The sequence below is a fragment of the Eumetopias jubatus genome, unplaced genomic scaffold (assembly GCF_037043125.1).
Source record: "Eumetopias jubatus isolate StellerSeaLion01/CBP00866 unplaced genomic scaffold, mEumJub1_p1.0 scaffold_2, whole genome shotgun sequence".
Taxonomy (NCBI): Eukaryota; Metazoa; Chordata; class Mammalia; order Carnivora; family Otariidae; genus Eumetopias; species Eumetopias jubatus.
Window position 1 is genome coordinate 16394014 of NW_028274808.1, and position 18292 is coordinate 16412305.

General features: G+C 36.4%; 1 protein-coding gene across 3 annotated transcripts in view; it reads right to left on the reverse strand.

Annotated features, from left to right (window-relative positions):
* CFAP97 (cilia and flagella associated protein 97) overlaps positions 1 to 18292 on the reverse strand; it is a 40022-nt gene that overhangs the window by 5368 nt on the left and 16362 nt on the right. For all 3 annotated transcript variants that reach the window (XM_028099740.2, XM_028099741.1, XM_028099742.1), the window contains one exon: positions 8145 to 8413. In XM_028099740.2, coding sequence (XP_027955541.1) covers positions 8145 to 8413 — 269 coding nt within the window. The remainder of the gene's footprint in view (positions 1 to 8144; positions 8414 to 18292) is intronic.

The window sequence follows — 18292 nt, forward strand, 5'->3', positions numbered from 1 at the left end:
GTCACCTGTTTTATATATTTTATATACTAAAGATTCCGCATCAAATTTAGTTTGGAAGAAAAAGTTTTTATTGGTAAGAAGTTTGAAAATCAACTACTCTAGAATGTAAAACCTTTTTTTTTTAAATTTTATTTATTTATTTGATGGAGAAAGACACAGCGAGAGAGGGAACACAGCAGGGGGAGTGGGAGAGGGGGAAGCAGGCTCCCCGCTGAGCAGGGAGCCCGATGCGGGACTCGATCCCATGATCCTGGGATCATGACCTGAGCCGAAGGCAGACGCTTAACAACTGAGCATCCAGGCGCCCTAGAATGTAAAGCTTTTAAAAGGATATATAAACCAACTAGCCAAGGCAACATAACATCCAGTAACTTGGTATTTTAATATGATTCAGTAACAGAATCTAATGAGTAACATTCTGAATTTTATTTTCTTTCTTCACATATTAGAAGGTGGAAAGAGTTTCTTCTGCTTGATTTTGACAGGCATTGTTGAGAAAGGAATATTTAAACAGACCAAATGGATCAAGGAACTGATCTATGGTTGTTTTATTATCTCTTTATTTAGTTAAACTATCTCTGTAGCAAGGTGATCTTCATTTGAAAAGAGAATTGTTCAGCCCTCAGATTCTCGTTAAAAAAACCAGCCTCATGAGTTCAGTCACAGGACAAGTTTCTTGCACAATCTGTTTTTTCCTTCTGCCTCAACTGAGGTTTTTCTTTTTTTGGCAAAATATACATAAAATTTACCATTTTAACCATTTAAAAACATACAGTTCAGTGGCATTTAGTATATTCATGTCATAATGAACCATGGCCACCAATCATCTCCAGAACTTTTTCTCAACTTTGTGTTTGCTCTTACAGTCTTACCCCTGCCCTTCTATTCGATTCGGTGTTCTGAGTAATTCCAGAGAAGTGTGAGATGGTGGTAGAACAAGTCAAAATATTCCGGAGGACAGCTGTTTAGAGAAAGGAGAGGAAGGTCTTAACAGAAATGAACTGAGCCTGGAGACAAATGGCAGAGGTACAGAGCACAGGAAGCAGTAAACCGACCAACTGAGAGAGCTCAGCCTGCCAGCTTTTTTTTTTTTTTTTTTTTGCATGAAATGGCCTTTCTCAGTTTTTAGTCTTCCAAGGCTAGAACAGACCTAACTCCCTCAGGAAGCCAGACCCAACTACAGTTAGTGGTCTTCTTTGCTGAGCTGAGAGTTATGATTTAAACACGGTTCCAGGGATGCCTGGGTGGCTCAGACGGTTAAGTGTCTGCCTTCGGCTTGGGTCGTGATCCCAGAGTCCTGGGATCGAGCCCCACATTGGGCTCCCTGCTGAGCAGAGAGCCTGCTCAGGGAACCTGCTTCTCCCTCTCCCCTGCTTGTGTGCCCTCTCTCTCTCTAATAAATATAATCTTTAAAAAAAAATAAAATAAACATGGTTCCATCTGTAAAGTCTGTGGTCTTGCCACATCATAGCATGTTGTCTTTCTCTTGTTGCACACAGAGAAGCTGTATAATTTAGGGGCAAAATCTCCTAAGATTACACCTCTTCTACCTACAGTTTGTAATTGCTTTGGGCTCTGTAAGACACTGGAAGGAATATTAAGAAAAAAATATAAAATACTGCCCTATAAGGTAATTTATAGTTTGGGAAGAGAACACTACTGCGTGCCTGAGTGAGCGAGACATTTACAACCAGCTAAGAAACTTCCTATGTACCACACTGTCAGTGCATTTTACTGGGCAGAGCAACACTGGCTGTGCTGATTATCCTATTAACTACTCCCTGAGCTGTGGAGGGTAGGATGGAGAGGACGAAAAACTTGGTATGTTAAGTTAACTACTAATTTTGATTTTTTGCTGGTAGAAGCCTCATTGTTTTTGAGATAAACTAATTTCCTAAATTTACTTGGCTAGATGTATTTTTTTTTAATTTTAAGAAAACTGCAATGCATATTCATCAGATATAAAACATATAAAGTCATTAAGATCAAAATCAGTTTTGAAATAATTTGACAATAAGGCAAAGAATAAACCCATTCTGTTGTCCTGATATGTCACTTACCAAGTTTATATGCAGAAACTTTGGGAAATAAGAGAGATATCAATGCTATCCAAACCACATGGAACATATCATATATGAGTTTGTATGTCTCATAAGAATATAACGAGCTAAGCAAAACCTAAGGGATATCAAACAGAAATAGCTCTTGCTTATAGAGACTATCAAAATACGAAGTATTGATTATAGTTTAAAACCCAAAATCAAAAGTAGATACATTTTAATCTAGTCAACAGTTTAGAACTTCTGGGTACAACTTAAAAATGACAGTTTTAATTTAATTTTAAAATAAAAATATTTTAACATTTGTATTAGTGACCAGAAATGTAAGCTATCTAGTCAGAAAGACCTGGATTTAAATCCTGGCTCTGCCACTGATTATAGACAACATGACTTGATATGGATATTAACAATGAAGTAACTTCCAAGAGTCAGTTGTAAGCAGTGAGATAATGCATATAGAATGTTCACAGCAATACCTGGCATACAGTACAGAGTTATTAAATATTAATGCTATTATTAACACTGTTTTGTATATTTTCTAGTTGTCTGACATATAATAGTATTATCTTCCTGGCTAAGTCATAAATTATATGACAGGGCAATATTTTATATATATTTTTATATTCCTTCTGGTGTCTTACATAGCTCATAACAGACATTCAACAAATTTAAGTTTCATCAATTGAGAAATGGCAAGAATGGTTACTTAACCAATTTGGGGTTTATAAAATCTTAGAACTGCTCCTCTAATCAGATTCTAACAATGAGTCCCAAGATAGTCTGTCCAAAGATTTCTTTTCTATTTAGGAAGTATCATTCTTTTTGGAAAGAAAACTAACCCAGCCTGAATCCTGTCCTCTTTGGAAATAGAAAGTTAAAAACAAATGAATATTATGTTAATGATTTCTGCAGCAGAAGAGAGGTGCTTTATTCTTCTGAAGTGATAAAGCAAAGACCCTAAAGGACATTAAAGGGTAACAAGCCTTCTATGGTCAGGGAAAACCAGGACTGTTCTTATTTTTCTACAACTAAAGTCAAACTTAGTTATCATTAGCTTTTTTCTTCTATGAAAGGAGACACAGACAATAACCAGAGAAGAAGGAAACCCAGACTGATCCCAGGGCAAAGGTACTGAGGTTAATCAACACTCACAACGTGAATCCTTACACTAGGGATGAGATTTACCATAAATCTTCATTTTTGTGACAACATATCACTCTCCCCTTAATTCATTTTTTTTTTTTAAGATCTTATTTGAGACAGAGAGCAAGCTCCTGCGAGCATGCACATGAGCATGGGAGCAGAGGGGAGGGGCAGAGGGAGAGGGAGAAGCAGACTCCCCACTGAGCAGGGAGCCCTACCTGGGGCTACATCCCAGGACTCCAGTTTCATAACCTGAGCCGAAGGCAGACACTTAACAACTGAGCCACCCAGGCACCCCCTTAATTCATTTTCTATTTAAGAGGTCTAAAATTCCTCTTCTGGACTAGCAAAGAACAGAAGATGGAAGGAGGATTTTATGTTTCATTTAATGTTTTTAAGAATGGTCTGAATTTTCTGAATTTATATATGCATTACTTTTACTTTAAAAATATTTTTGGGGTGCCTGGGTGGCTCAGTCGGTTAAGCATCTGCCTTCAGCTCAGGTCATGATTTCTGGGTCCTGGCATGGAGCCCCGCATCAAGCTTCCTGCTCAGCAGGGAGTCCGCTTCTCTCTCTCTCCCTCTGCCCCTCCCCACTGTTCCTTCTCTCTCTCTCAAATAAACAAAATCTTCAAATATATATACATATTTTTATTTCTCTGAATTTAAAATTGACTAATTACATACATTTGTAATGTGTGTGTATATGTATACATATTCTCAGAAAGTAAAAAAAAAGTTAATTAGCTCCATTTGAACTCTAGGCTCTAATCCTTACACATTCCTTCAGAAATCCTCCTTCCTTCCCTGATCTTGCTTCAACTACTCCTCACCCCCTTCTTTGACAGCTCAGGAAATTGATGTACATTTGAGATAATGAAATAATCTCATTTCTTTTGGACAGTAAAGAAATATAAACTAAGTACCCTCCCTCACATGACCCCCTCGCCTTCTGCTAAGATTATTCTGGTGCTCTTTCATGAAAACAGGATTCATATTATATTCAAATGACGATAAGGAGGTATGCTTTAAGAAGAATATGTCAAAATTCATGAATTGAAAAAAAAAGAGTCCCCTTTTTGGAAATTAACAAGTTCTCACTGAGTCTTTATGTAGCAAGCATGCCCTCTACTGGATAAGATTACTTTTTCTTTTTTATTCCTTTTATTTATTTCCCTTGTGAATGAGAAGGAAAGGCAATTATTTGCCTCTTGAAACATATAATGAAGACTGTGAACTTCACCAGAAAGATTAACAGTATGCTTTGAACTCTAAAACACAGCACACTCAGTTTTATACAATATCTTTGCCCTTTTTTTTTTTTTAAGATTTTATTTATTTATTTGAGAGAGACAGAGAATGAGAGAGTGAGCACATGAGGGGGGGAGGGTCAGAGGGAGAAGGAGACTCCTCACCGAGGAGGGAACCTGATGTGGGACTCGATCCCGGTACTCCAGGATCATGACCTGAGCCAAAGGCAGTCGCTTAACCAACAGAGCCACCCAGGCGCCCCTGCCCTCCTTCCTTTTCTACCTACTCAACACAGAACGATTTGTTTTGAATTGTCAGTCTAAATTGCCTCTGGATGGCTAACAAGCTCAAGTAAGAGAACTGGAACAGAACTGCTTTAGCCATTGTGCCTGTCAGCCATCTGCATTGGTCTCTATCACTAGAGATGGGGTAAATGAAGGAACACAAATCATAAAAATGTAAAGGAATGGACCCTGCTTGTGCAGCACATTTGACACATAACTACAAAAGTGCTTGTGTATGTAACATGTGTATGCGTGCATGTGTGCTTGATTATGAACAGGCTAGCAAACATTAAAAAGTGTATCAGCTCACACAGAGGAACTATTAGAGCTAATGTGGACCTAAATAAGGATTTGGTAGGTAGCTGATTATTAAATAAATAAAATCAAGAGTTTATAAAAGCAAGCAGTTAGAAAATGTAATAAAATCTCATGCACAATAGCATAGAAATATTTAGTTTTGAAGAAAACCACACTTTACTAAGGTAGAATATTAAGAAGGGTCAAATAAAAAAAAAAAGAAGGCTTTGAATAAATGGAAAGACATACTATAGGACGATAGTATTTTAAGAGTGCCCAACACTCCAATTAAAATATAAATTTAACACAATTCCAATGGAAATTTCTAACAGATTTTTAAAAAAGAAAAATTAATCAGTCATTATGAAGAATTGTAGGAACAGCCAAGAAAAGTTTTATTTTGGTTTAGAGACTGAAGAGTTAAACATAAATGTGAAGATGAGTTCTCCTTGTAATAACATAACAAATTATATTTTATAATAAAATGTTTATTTTGCTGTTCAGCTTTAAGTTATTTTTTTTTCACTTCTGCATGAGTTAGTTTTTGATTTAGAGCTGCAATGTCCAAGGTCACTAGCCACATGTGGCTACACAGCATTGAAATATGGCCAGTCCAAACTGAGATGAGCTCTAAATGTAAAATAAAATCTACAACAGAGTTCAAAGACTTGGTACCCAAAAAAGAAGTATAGTATCTCATCATTAATTTTTTTCACTGGTTACACATTATAACATTTTGAATTTATTCAGTACATAAAATAGTTTACCAGAATTTCACCTGTTTCTTTTGACCTTCTTAATGTGACTACTCGAAAATTTTAAATTACACATGTGGTTCACATTATATTTCTACTGTTCTCAAATACACCAAATAAGATCTATCAAATGGGACAAAAATATCTCTCACATATACAAACTACTAAGTATGCAAAGTAAAAAGAAAAAAACAGTGGTAATTCTCCAGTTTATGAAAATAGCTGAAATGTACAAATGATTTAAGGGATGATGGAATCCGTAAACAGAAGCTAACAGGTTTCATCCTAGTCATATACAGAATAACTATTATTTATTAATGGTTTCAACTGTTCAAAAGTAAACCCAGGTTCCTCAAAAAGATAAACACAGAATTACCATATGATCCGGCTATTCCACTCTTAGATATACACTCAAAGGAACTGAAAGCAAGCACTTGAACAGATCCTTATATGTCAGTGTTCATTCCCCCCAAAATTATTCACAAATAGTGAAAAGGTGGAAATCACCCAAGTGTCCATCAACAGACGAATGGATATTCAAAATGTGGTGCATACATATAATGGAGTATTATTCAACCAGAAAAAGGAAAGAAGCTCTGATATAGGCTACAACATGAATGAACCTTGAAAACACCATGCTATGTGAAATAAGCGTGACATAAAACAAATATTGTATTATTCCATTTATACGAAATCTAGAAGAGGCAAAATCATAGACACAGAAAGCAGATTAGAGGTTACTTGAGGGGAAGGGGGAAGAGAGTTATGAAGAGGTACAGGGTTTCTATGTGGGTGATGAAGAAGGTTTCGGAAATACTGATGGTGCCACTGAAGTGACCACTTAAATCAGTTAAAGTAGCAAATGTTACATTATATATGTTTTACTACAACTTAACAAAATTAATAACCTATTGAATTCTACGCCTTAAATGGTTATGGTATGTGTATTCTCTCAAAAAGCTGTTAAAAAAAAGTACCCCCAAACTGGTAACGCGCATACGCTCCTGTTATCTGTCTGACCTCGAGCAAGTGCCTACAACCTGCACTACTTCCTTTTCTCTTCCATCACAACACTGTCATTAGGCTGCTATGAGGATTAAATGACCTAAAATTTGTAAACTAGTATGCACTATGTAATTGCTTGTTAAATAAAACAGGCTCCAGAGTCATGTGCCAAATGTCTGTTTTTACAGACAAAAAAGGTAAACCCAAATGTTCATAACTTCAGATTTTCAAAATTCATGAATGAATCTTGGAAAACTGCTACAGTCATGTGCAGAAAGCTATCCTGTAGCTCATTACCCACCAACCTCGTTTCAACTTACTTTGCTGTTCCCTACTCATTGCCCCATGCAGGGTAAGCCTCCTGAAGGGTTTAAGACTTCACTGTTTTCTGTAAATACACCTCCCAGCTCCCCAACTCTTGAAATTAGTGATGGCAATAAAAATTTTTTATAAGAGTTGGTACAAGTTTGGGTAAGCATATGGTTAAACAGGACTGTACGGTGATGAAATATAATGAGAATGAATTCTGGAAACTGTTTCAGTCATTTTAAAAATAGCTTTATCAATTATTTTAGCTCTGAATGTATGTGCTCATTAGGGTCTAATTTTAGTTTAAGACAATACCTGTGTTTAAAATCTTGGCTCAGCCCTTTACTCAGGAGCTCTGTGTCCCTGGGCTAGTTACTTTGTCCCCTTTGGTCTCAGTTATTCTATAAGTAAAATGGGGATGAAAACAATACTCACCAGAAAGAATTATTGCAGTATTCAATAAGCTAATATTTGGAGACACTTAGAACAATGAGTTTAGTTCAGAGCTCAGTAAACATCAGCAATTATGATGAATGCAATTTTATGAAGAAAATGATATGCTACGAAGAGTAGCTTTTAATGTGAAGATTTTCAACAGTCCCATATATATTCCTTAGAACACTGAAGTGTTAACTTTGTGGTTTTTAATAATTAGTGTCTTTCATACATTCAAGGAGCAGCCCAACAAGGATACAATACAGTGAAACAGATTTGGCTAGTGACTGAATACTTCACAGAAGATACATGTATCTGACCCTTGGAATACCATTTCTTATACTACTGTCTGACTTAACATACCTAGCCAAACAAGCGAGTTTTCAGTATTTTCATCTAATGTTCTCCTAAAAGACAGTCTGATGAAAAAAAAAAAGGCACATATTGTACCTTCCAGCTCATTATGTATTTCATACCATACATATATATACTTACTTTTACATAATTAAGTTCGAAAATGTGGCTGTATCTGGTTTCCTATAAGCTGGCCTTACAAATCATTACAATTCATTTCCTTTGATGACTAAAAAATTTTAGTTACTTACCAAATTTTCTCTTTCAATCCTTTGTTGTTCCCTCTGTCTGTTGAGGGCACTATGATATAACTTAGGGGGATGAACAATCGATCTTCTAGGAACCGTACTTTTGTTTCCTGATTTTTCAGCCTGTCTTGACAGTTCTTTCAAAAGCCTCTGATTTTCCCTATCAATCTGTCTCACTTCCTCTCTTGTGAAAGAGTAGTTTTTCCTTGGTGCTACCGAAGGCTGATCAAAGTGATGTTTTTGTGGTCCTTTTTTATCTAATTGCAGAAATGCTAAAGAAGTGAACAAGAAAAGGAAAAATGACTAAACGAGCACAGCAACATGGTGGTGCATACTGATGCTTAACTCTTAAAAATGGAAACTATATTAATTCATGAAAAGGCATGTATGAAATAGTGTTAATGACATCCAGACTACAATTATGTAGAAAGAAATTCAGAGGCAGCTTAGAATTTTACTTTCTACTAGATTCTTTGGGAATAAAAGCTATACACTGAATGGTGAAAATATTTTAATAAGAAATGTAAATGGTATGAGTTTTTTTTTTTTTTTTTAAAGATTTTATTTATTTATTTGAGAGAGAGAGAATGAGAGAGAGAGAGCACGAGAGGGAAGAGGGTCAGAGGGAGAAGCAGACTCCCTGCTGAGCAGGGAGCCCAATGCGGGACTTGATCCCGGGACTCCAGGATCATGACCTGAGCCGAAGGCAGTCGCTTAACCAACTGAGCCACCCAGGCGCCCTAAATGGTATGAGTTCTAAGACAGGTATAATTTATGGAAAATGCCCTTGTCATGTCCATTTTATGTTTCCATAAGGCAGCTTCGTAGCTGGGGAGGTTAGAAAACTCTGGTTGAGTGCATCAACACACAATACTTCAACTTAGACAGTTTTTGTTAGTTGGAGGGCATACTTAAAATATAAAATGTTCTCAGCAATGGCTGATGGAAATAAGGGTTAAAAACTGGCAAAAACAAATCCAGAATATTCTAAAACTTTCAACTTAATCTGAAAATACTCTATGGTCTTAATATTAACATTAAAACAAATACTTCTACAGTAAAAGTCAAACATTTTATTCCTAAGTAAACATAAGCCAAAATGAATACATCATATAAAAATTAAAAAAATATTTTGCATACTGTTATCAAATGAAATTTTATTAACATGCTTAATTTTTAAAATTTATGTAACAATTTTCTGTAAGTCACAATTACTAAACATTTGTTAAAAGTTTTTAAAAATATTAAGCTTGCTGAATGTTTCAGCTTAACTCTGTACTAAAAATGAGTATATCAGATTAACTAGAACGTTTACAGTATTTTTTTAAAATAACTATTATTTGTTTTTACTTGAGTACCTTTAATTCTTTTACTTGCTCAGCATTTTACACTGTTAAAAGCAGAGGGCTATAAGGGGAAGAGACTTTTTTAACCCCAAATTTAAAATGTGACTGGTGTAGAAAAGTCAAATCATTTGAACAAGGTCAAAAGAACTGGAAGTCTACCTCCCTATGTTTAAACCAAAGACTATCAAAGATTATAGAAACTTAAAAAAAAAAAAAGATAAAAACAGTGGCTTTCTGATAGGAAAAATGAGAGAATTAATGGTTGGTAATTTGTTGAAAATCATACCAAGTTAATGGCAAAACCTGAAGAACACATTTAGAAAGATACAGATACACTGTACATAATTCAATTATCTCGCTTCTGAGAAATGCACATTTTGTAGACTTTAATAAGGTTTCTAGATTAATTTAGCCACATATGAAAGCCTTTAAAATTGAATTTTAAAGAGAATTAAAAGCTATTTTCCTAATGGCATTTAAAAAAAGTTTTTAGGGGCACCTGGTGGCTCAGTGGGTTAAGCGTCTGCCTTCAGCTCAGGTCATGATCCCAGGGTCTCGAGCCCCATGTCGGGCTCCCTGCTCTGCGGGGAATCTGCTTCTCCCTCTCCTCCCCACTTGTTCTCTCTCTTGCTATCTCTGTCACCGTCTCTCTCTCTCTCTCTCTAATAAATAAAATCTAAAAAATAAAAAAGTTTTTAGAAGTAAAATAAGGCAACAGCAAAAATATAAATAAAGGAAGTTCAATCTAATTCATTTAAAAAAATAAAACTCTAACTTTCCATGATGGAAAAAGCATATATGGAATACTATTTATATAAGTAGTATATACTGGTATCTGATATATATCAGATATCACTATTACATTTTTCTAAAGTGGTTATATGCTTTAGTATGAGGCAACCTCAAATACTTGGTCCATTATTTTTTCAATTAAGATCTAAAAAAAATTTTTAACTTGAATAAACTTTCAAGAATACATTTATATAAATATGTACATATATATTTAAACTCACATATTTAAGAAACATTGTTTTTTCCTAATTTTCTTTAATGAAACAATTTTTTCCAATTCTTTATAGTATTTCAATAACATGCCCATCATCACTAGATCCACTTACTGAGTCAGTCATCTAACACAAATCACTCACTAGAGGCATGAGCTTTACTTTCACCTAGGCTGACACACAGCATTTAAAAAATTTACGTTATGCTATCATTGGAAATTTTATTCCAAGCTATATTAAGTCCTTATTCATATATTAGTTCTTAAAAAAAAAACCCATCCTACACATCACCTTGGGACCTTTCTAGCCTTAGAAGACGATCACCGTGGTAGCCTTAGACCTAGAAGCTGGCTAATCCTTTCTGTGAAGCTAATCCTATGGTCATTTCAAGACAGATTTAAAAGAAACACTAAGGCTGCTTCAAAGATTATCTGATTCCTTAAAAATACTGATCTATATACACAGACACATTTTTTTAAGGGCTTACATTTTAATAGGGATGAATCAGTTTTGGAACCTAAGCTGTTTGCCAAGCTGAAGTCATAGGTTGTGAAATAATTTTACCTTCTGGAATCATATTTCTTATTGTTACTCTAAATAGAAACGTAAGGAATTTTTTTTAAATGTGAATTTTTGCCTATCTTAAAAATTTTGATGTCAACTTTAGTTAACCTGAAATACACTAAATTGACCCACAAAAAATGAGACATCTCAGACCTTTACTGATGCTACAGCCTTTGTTTTCCAGTGGCCAAAATATCAAATGCCTATTGTATTTATAGGTTAAAAACTGCATATGAAGCCTTTATTAAGTGCTCCACTCCTGAAGAGGATAGTAATGTTCTGTGTGGCCAAATATTTGGACTTATTCTGAACTTAAGGCATTTCAGTGTTCTTAGTTTTTTAAGTTAACTCTTTTCACAGCCATGTGGAGAGTAAAAAATAATTTCTGTCTTCCTTTTCAAGTATTTCTGGATAAGGGATTCAAAAAAACTAAAACTGTTTTTGTTTGTAATATAAAATATGGAATTGATCTTTCCGAGGTCAGAGATGATTGTTTTTGCTATATACTTTTATACATTATTTTCTTATCAAACTAGTTAAGTATTTTTATATGTTTGTAAGCAAATATGCTTTCACAGCATACCTTGTGTATATGTAAAGATAAGTATTTAATTCTCACTGTTCACTTTTAACTGACAAAGGAAAAAAAAACAGTGAAAACTACAGAAACTGTGGTAGAACTTTACTTGCCGTTCTGGTCCTGGTGGCGCCCACCTCTGGCCAATCACGTACCTGCTCGAGAAACCTTCTCCATAGATTACAACAGGATGAGAATCTGAAGTCACTTTTGATACCCCGTACTAGGTATTGGCTGTTACATCAAGTAGTAACTGTAAAACTTTTAATTGACAATTAGTATAACTGTGGATGGCTTCTGACTTTGTTTTTAATTCTGTGGATTGTGTTTAAACAATTCAAAAGTATGTTCCTGATTGTGAGATACTAAGTGGTATTGCACAGTTGTCACTTTATTGAATGTGTACAACAGTCCCATGAAGTTGATAAAGCGTACCCCTGTATAGCTTCAGGTGCTAGAATTAAAATTGATCTGTTATCACACACACACACACAAAATCCATCCTGTAGGCATATTCATGATCCCTATAAAAAACAAAAAAAAACCAATGGTATAAGTTATTTTTTAAAGGTTTAAAGAAAAAATCCAACACTTGTAGTTAAGAGGTCACAATTCAAGGAATAATCAAATTTACTACATTTCTTTGTCTTCTTTATGAACAACTTGTCAGATGAGAAATTCTGGGACATTCTTCCTGTCCCCTTCCTTTGAATCTGGGCAGGCTTGTGACTGTGCGGACCAAAATGATACAGCCCAAAATGGACTTTCAAGGCTAGGCAAAGGAGGAGATGCAGTCCCCCACCACCCTCCCACCTTGTTTGCTGGAATACTTGTGCTTGGGGTCCTGAGCCACCCTCTTTGTCTGACTAGCCTGAGGCTGCCATGTTGTGAGGAACTCAAACCACACAAAGGGGCCATGTGTAGGCATTATGATCCTAGTTTTCTGAGTCATCCTAGGTTGCTGCTTTACACATCTAAGTTTTGTGTTATCAGAGCAATAGTAACTAATACAAAATTTGGTTAACAAAAACCTAAAATACATGGTACTAGCTTTGAGACTGGTGGCAGTAGGGAGCTGGAAGGGTCTGGAGGAGATGGTCAATGTAGAGGATGAAGTGGCAGAATTTTAGCAAAACTGTTGGCCCTGGTGACAAGGAAAATGGGGGAAATACCTGCCACTGGTGGATTTGGCTAAGTAGATTCCCATGAAGGATGCTGAAAGGATCAATGGTTTATTTTATCCAAAATAATGAAAGAGAGAGATAAGCTAAAAGAAAAAAAAAGGGAACTGATCAATTTTTAGTCAAAATATAGAGAATACAAAAGAACTAGGACTTAGGTGGCTCAAAAACGTATCTACTACTCCTTACTAATCTCTCCTGGCAGAAGACTGTCCAAATATTCAAAGAGCTGACTGAGGAACCATGAGTGAGGAGGTTTAGCTGCACCTGGACCAGATTTAGACTCTGGAAGGGCAAGGTGGGGCATGGTGGGGGAGTGGGATCTTTGGAAAGGGGGAATGTGTTTGTGCATCCGAAGGAAATGTAAATCAATGTGTGGCCACAGGTTTGAGAGGTTTTGAAACCTATCCATAAACTTGACAGTCCTCCCATTAGGATGGAGGGTATGTGTCCCTCCCTCTTAAATTTGGTAAGGTTTATAACTGTTTAATAAAATACAGGAGAAATGATGCTATGTGACTGGCATGGTCACATTCTGAGACTAGGTCATAAAAGGTGATGAGGTTTTTGCCTTGTTTCCTTGAATACTGTACTTGGAGCCCTGAGTCACCATGTTAAGAAATCCAGCTGCATTGAGGCTGCCATATGTGAAGCCAGGAAACACGGAGAGCCACGTGTGGGCCCTCTGCTCAGCAGTTCTGGTCTTTTAAGTCTCGCAATCCCAGACACCTGACATGTCAATAAACCAGCGCCCAGAGGACTCCAGTCCCTACTGTCAAGTCACCCCCACTTCTGAATCTCTCCACACCCCAAGTGTTGGGGTGATTTGTTTTGTAGTAATAGTAACTGGCATTTTATCACTTAAAAAAAAATACTGTGTAACAGACAAAATACCTGTGGACCATGTTCAGCCCATACACAGGCAGTTAATTCTGGTGTGTAGGATATAATTATCAGTCTTCCACAGTGATTATGGCTTTGCCCATTTCATGATCTAGTTCTGTTTTGCTTTTTATCACACATTTCAAATCAGTGGCTGGTCAATCATTTTGGTAGATTTGGTCAGCTTATTAATGTAAAACACTTCTTTGTCCCTTTCGTGCTTTTCCCATCTTGAATTCTATTTTGTAAACTATTAGAATCGATACTTCCATTTTCTCCTCTTTATTTTCATTCCCCTAGTTTAGGAGTATAATAGTATAATTTAAAATGTTTGGATTGGATTTAAATTCTTAAAGATGCTCTGATGGTATCTTCTGGTAAGTTAAAACCATCTACTTACACTGTTTGATCTCTTTCTACAATCTTCCTTTTTCAAAATGCTTTTTTGTGGGGCGCCTGGGTGGCTCAGTTGTTAAGCGTCTGCCTTCAGCTCAGGTCATGATCCCAGGGTCCTGGGGCCAAGCCCCGCATCGGGCTCCCTGCTCCATGGGAAGCCTGCTTCTCCCTCTCCCACTCCCCCTGCTTGTGTTCCCTCTCTTGCTGTGTCTCTCTCTGTCAAATAAATAAATAAAATCTTAAAAAAAAAATAAAAATAGGTTAGGAGAGCCAACCTGGTGATTTAGAGGGTCAGAACTTTCAGTACCAACCATCTTCCTACCCCACTTCTGGGCTTGGGAGAGGAAAGGGGCAGGAGGTTGAATCAGTTACCAATGGCAGTGATTTAATGAATCATGCCTATGTAATTAAGCCTCCTTAAAGACTCAGAAGGACAGGGCTCAGAGAACTTCTGGGTTGGTGAACACGTGGATATTTGTGGAAAATGGTGCCCTCTGAGAGGGCATGGAAGCTTGGAGGTCTCTTCTCATACCTTGCCCTATGCATCTCTTCCATCTGGCTGTTCCTGAGTTATATCCTTTTATAATAAGCCGGTGATCCAGTAAGTAAAATGTTTCTGAGTTCTTTGAGCTGATCTGGCAAATTAGTTGAACTTCTGATTTATAGCCAGTGAGTGGGAAGTACAGGTAACAATCTGGGCTAGCGGCTGGTGTCGGAAGTGGTTGGGGGCAGTGAACCTTTAACCTGTGAAACCAATTATCTCCAGATAGTATCAAAATTGAGTTGAATTATTGAATGTGTTGTTGGATTGGTGGGGGGCACCTCCCTCCGCACACAGTGGAATTGGACTATTTAAAAGCCCTAGAGGCTTCTTCAACAATTGGTTCCATATACAACTAGCATTGCTATTTTTCCACACTTAATTTTTTTCTGCAAATCTTTAAGAACTCTTCTTTTTTTAAGTGCCTCAGATGATTTAATTTAGATTTAACAAGCCAGTTATTGCAGGTCAATTAAGTGCCATTTTATGATTTAAAACCTATTTATTCAGATTAACAACTATTAAGTGGTTTTATCACACCTCTTTTTGGTTAATACTATTTAAAACTATTTTCAGTCATTTAAAACATCATTTCACATCCATAGATTTAAAAGATTTAAAATAAATCTTTTAAAGTCAAGATGATCTGTTTTTTAAAAAAAATCTAGGGGCGCCTGGGTGGCTCAGTCATTAAGAGTCTGCCTTCGGCTCAGGTCATGATCCCAGGGTCCAGGGACTGAGCCCCGCATTGGGCTCCCTGCTCAGCGGGAAGCCTGCTTCCTCCCACTCCCCCTGCTTGTGTTCCCTTTCTCGCTGTGTCTCTATCAAATAAATAAATAAAAATCTTTAGATCTTTAGATCTTTAAAAAAATAAATAAAAATAAAATGCTTTTTTATTTTTTCCCATTTTTACCCCTTTAGGAAGACTATGTTAATTTTTTTCTCTCTAATACACAGCAAATGATATATTCTAATTCTGTCCTCCTAGAAGTTCTTAAATTTCTTGGTCTCAGAACCCTCCAAAGAATGTTTATGTGAGTCACATTTATCAATATTTACCATGTTAGAAATAAAAAAAAACTTTAAAGATATTAATTCATCTGAAAATAATAAACCAATATTAGGTTAACATCATTCTTTTATAAAAAACAAAATGAAGTTAGTAAGGAGAGTGTCAGAGTTTAACAATTTTGCAAATATTTTATTTTTTTTTAATTTTTTATTGTTATGTTAATCACCATATATTACATCATTTGTTTTTGATGTAGTGTTCCATGATTCATTATTTTAAAGCCTGGCTTAATAGAAGACAGGGGGATGCTCATATCTGCTTCTGCATTCACTGCAGCGTGCTGTCATTGTAGTATAGCCCATGGAAAATCCACTATGCACAGGTGACAGGAGAACGTAAAAGGCAAATCATGCCTTAGTTTTGTAGTGAAAATAGTGTTGTCCTTGCAGCTCTTCTCTAAAATCACTGAGCTCTGTTTCAAGTTTATGTTCTTCATCTGTGAGTCTGGTGCCTCCCTGTTGATTTTAGCTTTTCTCAAAGGTTGATTAACACTTGGTAGTGAGTTGAGGATATCTGACATTTCCTACTTCCCTATCTGAATCCTGTCTGCTGCAGTCTGCCAGTAAAGGGCTAAGACGTGCCACCAGGGAGGATGGGGTAGGAGCCAATCCCAGGACAGGCAGCTTCTTCCTTACAGGGTAAAACAAGGTCCATACCTTCCCCTTGAGTAAGGCACTTTGCTACATTCCATCCTATGTTGGTGTCAGTTTAGCAATAAGTTTAACCACTTTCTTTACTCATCAGTGTTTCCTTAATCCAATTTCTTTCTCTTATATTAGTTTTTCTTCTCAGAATACATCTCTAATGATATATCTAATTATTTCTTACAGAATCTAGGTAGTAAAATTTGAGGTGGTGCATTTCTAAAATTTAGTGTCCATTTTGCCCTCAAGTTTCTTCCTAAACTGACCTAATTTTACCTATACAAAGAATGAAACATACCTTCAAATCTAGTCATGTCAATTTATTCACTGTTCTCCAAATATCAGACTCATGCCATAACCCAAAATATGAACTTCTGTTTACTCCTCTACTCCATTTTTAAAACATCCTCTCTGCCTGTCTATTCAATGCTTTATAGCTCAAGGCCAAAGAACCAATTACAACCACACCTTTTCAACATTTATATAGCAAAAGGAAGCTTGGGGTGGGAGTAGGAAGTCCCCCAAATCAGCCATGTTATTGAGCTAAAAGAGGCTGAAATATTTAGAAATTCTACTAAATTTTCAAGATCTACTTTAAAGCCAGATATCAGATAAATAAAGTCAAATATCTGATAATGCTGGCCTACACTGATCTTCCCTTCTAACAGTTCTCACAGAACCCCAGAGCCCCAAATTTAGAATAAACCTTAGCAACCTGTATCAACTGCCTCACTCTACAAATGAAGAAATTGGGGCACAGAATAGTTATTGCTTGTCTATGGTCACATGGATAACACTCAGAAGCCAAAAGTCTTCTGATTCCACTTCTAGAATTTTGTTCACCTCATTATGTAAGTAACCAAGTTCAATACTGTTTCCTATTCTCTGGCCTATAATAGGGATACTTGATTTTACATTCTTTGATTAACCTTTGTTTCACAGGCTTAATATTTTATAGTTCAAATTTACAAACTTGTTAAGATGTTATTTTTTTTTAAGATTTTATTTATTTGACAGAGAGAGACACAGCAAGAGAGGGAACACAAGCAGGGGGAGGGGGAGAGGGAGAAGCAGTCTTCCCGCTGAGCCCAGTGCAGGGCTCGATCCCAGGACCCTGGGGCCATGACCTGAGCCAAAGGCAGATGCTTAACGACTGAGCCACCCAGGTGCCCCAGTTAAGATGTTATTTTAAACCAATAAATAACATTAACACTGTTAGCTGTACAGGCATCCCCCACTATCTGAATTCAGGCCCAATACTTTAATAACTAAATTTTTTATTCAAAACAATAAAACTATTTCAATGTATCTTTTCAGTTAAACTAGTGACAATGTTTAAAACTGAGAGGGTGCTGTGTTCCCACCTCAGCTGTTCTCTGATAGGATCACATCTTCTGCTCATAATTTGTGAGATGGGCTATGCACTATCACTATTGTCTTCTTCACGTTAAGTGGACAAGGTTGTGAGGAAATTAGCTGAGCCAAAGAGGCCTAGAACAGCCCATAGAAAAGAAGTTGAAAGTGATAAAGCATCTTGAAAAATGAGTGCAGAAAAGGAATAGCTTGGCCATGCACACATCTCCCTCTCACCAGGTCCAACAATTTAGTTTTATGAGGAAAACAAAGAAAACTTATGAAAATATTCTTGGATCTGAAAAACAGTGGGTCAATCGAGCATGAATAACAATTTTGAAAAACTAAAGTAATACAAAGAAATGCTTTATGCAATAGACTGACAGCTATAATTAGTGTTTAAAATCTTTTACTGTTATAAAGAAACCTTTGTGGATTATTAAGGACTCCAGTAACAGATGTAGCAAGAGGCAAAATGCCACCTTTGTTCCTGTGCCTTTAAAAGCTCTGAGCAGTACTTAAATCAGGTCACTCAGATCAGGGCTCCCTACCATGCAGCAGTACAAATAAATTTTCCTTCTACATTTAGCT